General features: G+C 47.7%; 1 protein-coding gene across 1 annotated transcript; it reads left to right on the forward strand.

The window, feature by feature from the left end:
* Positions 1 to 312: 312 nt before the first annotated feature.
* Positions 313 to 3,073, forward strand: LOC311010239 (TATA-binding protein-associated factor 172-like; the record flags this gene model as incomplete). Its single annotated transcript, XM_084040781.1, has 6 exons — positions 313 to 435; positions 627 to 779; positions 1,051 to 1,262; positions 1,362 to 1,521; positions 1,928 to 2,098; positions 2,237 to 3,073. Coding segments are annotated over 6 exons (960 nt in total), but the record flags the coding sequence as incomplete, so codon positions are not given.
* Positions 3,074 to 3,361: the final 288 nt, after the last annotated feature.

The following is a 3,361-nucleotide window of genomic DNA, read 5'->3' on the forward strand; positions in this document are numbered from 1 at the left end:
CACACACCTGCTTCACAGGTGGAAATCTCAACCACCCCAATGTTCAACTCAAAGTTACGCCCTTGGTGATGCTAATTTCTGAGGTATTATACGTTAGCATTAAGCTAGCGGACTTTATGCTTAGTGATACTGGCTGTGTGTGTTTTGAATGTTGTTTCAAACTATAATGTGGGTTTACTCTCAAAGTGCACCAGATTAATTCATTTAGATTGCAAATGTTCAGAATTTTCTTCTCCCCAATGCATAAAAAAATTTCAGGCACAGGATTTTTTCCTGCTTCAAGCCCTGGGTATGTTTTGTCGCTCCCTGCAGGTTCAGTTGTATGAAGACTTTGCAAAGTCTCGAGCCAAGGCCAGCGTGGAGGACAGCATCTCCAATACGTCTGCAGTCGAGGAGGAGAAGCCCAAACTGAAGGCCACGGGCCACGTCTTCCAGGTACACCGCATTTATTTTGTGGATATATTTCAGCTTCCATTCTTCAGGCACTAAACAGACACTATGTTGATGAACAGTTTTAGTGAAGGTGATTTAGTTTCACCAATGGATGCATTAATAGTTGAAACTTCCCGTCCTCCTCACCCTCGTGCCCTGCTGATGCATCTCATTGTTAACCTCCGTCGGTTCAGGCGCTGCAGTACCTGCGGAAGCTGTGCAACCACCCGAGTCTGGTGTTGACGCCGCAGCATCCCGAGTACAAGCGCGTCACCGAGCAGCTCGCGGGTCAGAACTCCAGCCTGCGGGACCTGCAGCACGCGCCCAAACTCTCCGCCCTCAAACAGGTAACGTGCTTTGGAACGGGGCTCCCTGGGTTTAATTTAACTTATATGCTAATAATATATTGCTCTTGATCAAAAGATGCATTCTGGTTTTTGGGAATTTTATTATTAATCCTTGATGAGCCGCCTCAAAACATTTTGCAAGCTTGCATTTGAACACATGATGTTATTTCACTTCACCACTAATGTTTCCAGAATAGAGCTAGAAGGCTTGTTGTATTAAATTAGATTTAATACAATTATGGCCATCCTCTGATGTGTTTTCTGTTCTCAGCTGCTGTTGGACTGCGGTCTGGGAGCCGGTGGAGGATCCGAGGGGGGAACTGAAGCCGTGGTGGCCCAGCATCGCGTGCTCATCTTCTGTCAGCTCAAGAGCATGCTGGACATCGTGGAACACGACCTGCTGAAACCCAAACTGCCCTCCGTCACCTACCTGAGGCTGGACGGCAGCGTGCAGGCCGGCCTGCGCCACTCCATCGTCTCCAGGTCGGCGGCTTCATTTATTATCTAGTCGCCGTGGCTCTGAACTCCACCTGCTGCCGGCTCCCAATTCTTCTGCCTGACTTTGTTTTCTCTGGATCTCAGGTTTAACAACGACCCGTCCATTGACGTGCTGCTGCTGACCACCCACGTCGGGGGTCTCGGTCTGAACCTGACGGGTGCAGACACCGTGGTGTTTGTGGAACATGACTGGAACCCTATGAGGGACCTGCAGGCCATGGATCGAGCCCATCGGATAGGACAGGTACAAATACACCACCGTGAATAAATTATGGATCTTTAGTGTCGTGATATTCAAACGATGTTTGTATTTATGTGGATTATGGAGCCCTTAAGATATAAAAGTAAAAATCTTTTGTTTTGAATGTATTCTCACCTTTTTGGCAGTACCTCTGCAGCCCACTAGGTGGCACTCTGAACCCCACCAGTGGTTTAAGAATAGATGGTCTAGACAAACAAGATGACAAATCCTTCTTTGGAAACATCTTGGATTTAGTGACTAGCTCATCGGTTTCCTTGCTGCGGTATTGAACAGCCATGGGTCATGTGACGCCGCTGCTCTTGTGTTAAATGATGTGAAATGAACCTGAAGTGAAATGAAATTGGCAGAGACGTTTTACATGTCTGTTCATATTTATTGTGTTGTGCAGAAACGGGTGGTGAACGTGTACAGGCTGATCACGCGCGGCACGTTGGAGGAGAAGATCATGGGTCTGCAGAAATTCAAGATGAGCATCGCCAACACGGTCATCAGCCAGGACAACGCCAGCCTGCAGAGCATGGGCACGGACCAGCTCCTCAACCTCTTCAGCCTGGACGAGGTGAGACCTCCATCAGGGTCCCAGGTCTCCCACATGGAAACTAGCTAAATGGCCGTATCAGAAGGATTTATTCCTTTGTAGACGAGAACATAAACATGTATTGTGTTTGGCTGATCTTTATATAAACGTGTTTTTCAGGGCGAGAAGGCGGAGCAGTCGGCGTCCACCTCAGGGAAGGCCTCCATGAAGTCTGTGCTGGACGGCCTGGGGGAGCTCTGGGACCAGCAGCAGTACGACACGGAGTACAACCTGGACAGCTTCATGCACTCTCTACATTAGTCCCCCCCCTTCCTTCTGCTGGCCGAGCAGGACCTGGTCAGAACCTGAGGAGACGCCACCAACGTCTCAAGATAACCGGGAGTCACTGACAGCCGACGTGTCCCGAAGCAATAACTCTATTTTTTAGTGCTTCAACAACATTTTTCTTCTGATGTTTCTGGTCAGACATCCCATAATTCCTCACCACTGTGTACCGCTGTCGCCTCGCAAGTGTTACAGCGTGTCATTATTACATTAACGGCACCAGGTGATACTTTTACAGCCTCATCCCACGTTGCATTGCCAGAGTATACAGTGTTAACAAGCCCCGCCCCCTCCTCCTCATCATCATCATCATCATCACAAGGTCTTAAAAGCAGCCACACCTGTCGACGCCAAGGGAAACTGGCTGAGAGTGATGTCATCGCACTGTTTTGTAGCACGCCCTTCCTCCTCCTCCTCCCCCCCCTCCTCCTCCAGGTGGCGCTAGCCGACCCTCGCTGACCCCCTAATTTGTCCGGCTTCTTCCAAGTGACCTGGACTTGCACTTGACGCAGCATTAGAGACTGAACTCGGGGGCCAAGTTGAAACTGGAACCTGAAACTCGCCACCAGTATTTTAAAAAGAAGAGAAAACAGACTTGTACATATTTCTGTAATTGCTGCTTTTTGTTTATGATCGTGGAATTGTAATAAATTCTACAGACCTTTTGAACTACATAGTGATTTTATTTATTTTGCATGTGAACTATTGGCCAGTAGATGGCGTGCTTGTACCTCCCAAGAAGAATTATACTTCCAAGACCCAAATGAAGTGACAATATGATCACATTCGTCATCTCAGATGTTTACATTTTTAAGGATCTATAACTGCTCTGAGCACTTCTTTTAAGGCTTTCTTGTCCAAGTTTCCCTCTCGACCCGTGAAAGCAACGTTATGATTGTGTTTCCTGTCTTAGTTTCCAAAGTCAAGAATTAACTCGGAATCTCAACTTTTGTTCTTTAT

This window comes from Eutrigla gurnardus, assembly GCF_963514095.1.
Source record: "Eutrigla gurnardus genome assembly, contig: SCAFFOLD_233, whole genome shotgun sequence".
Classification (NCBI taxonomy): Eukaryota; Metazoa; Chordata; class Actinopteri; order Perciformes; family Triglidae; genus Eutrigla; species Eutrigla gurnardus.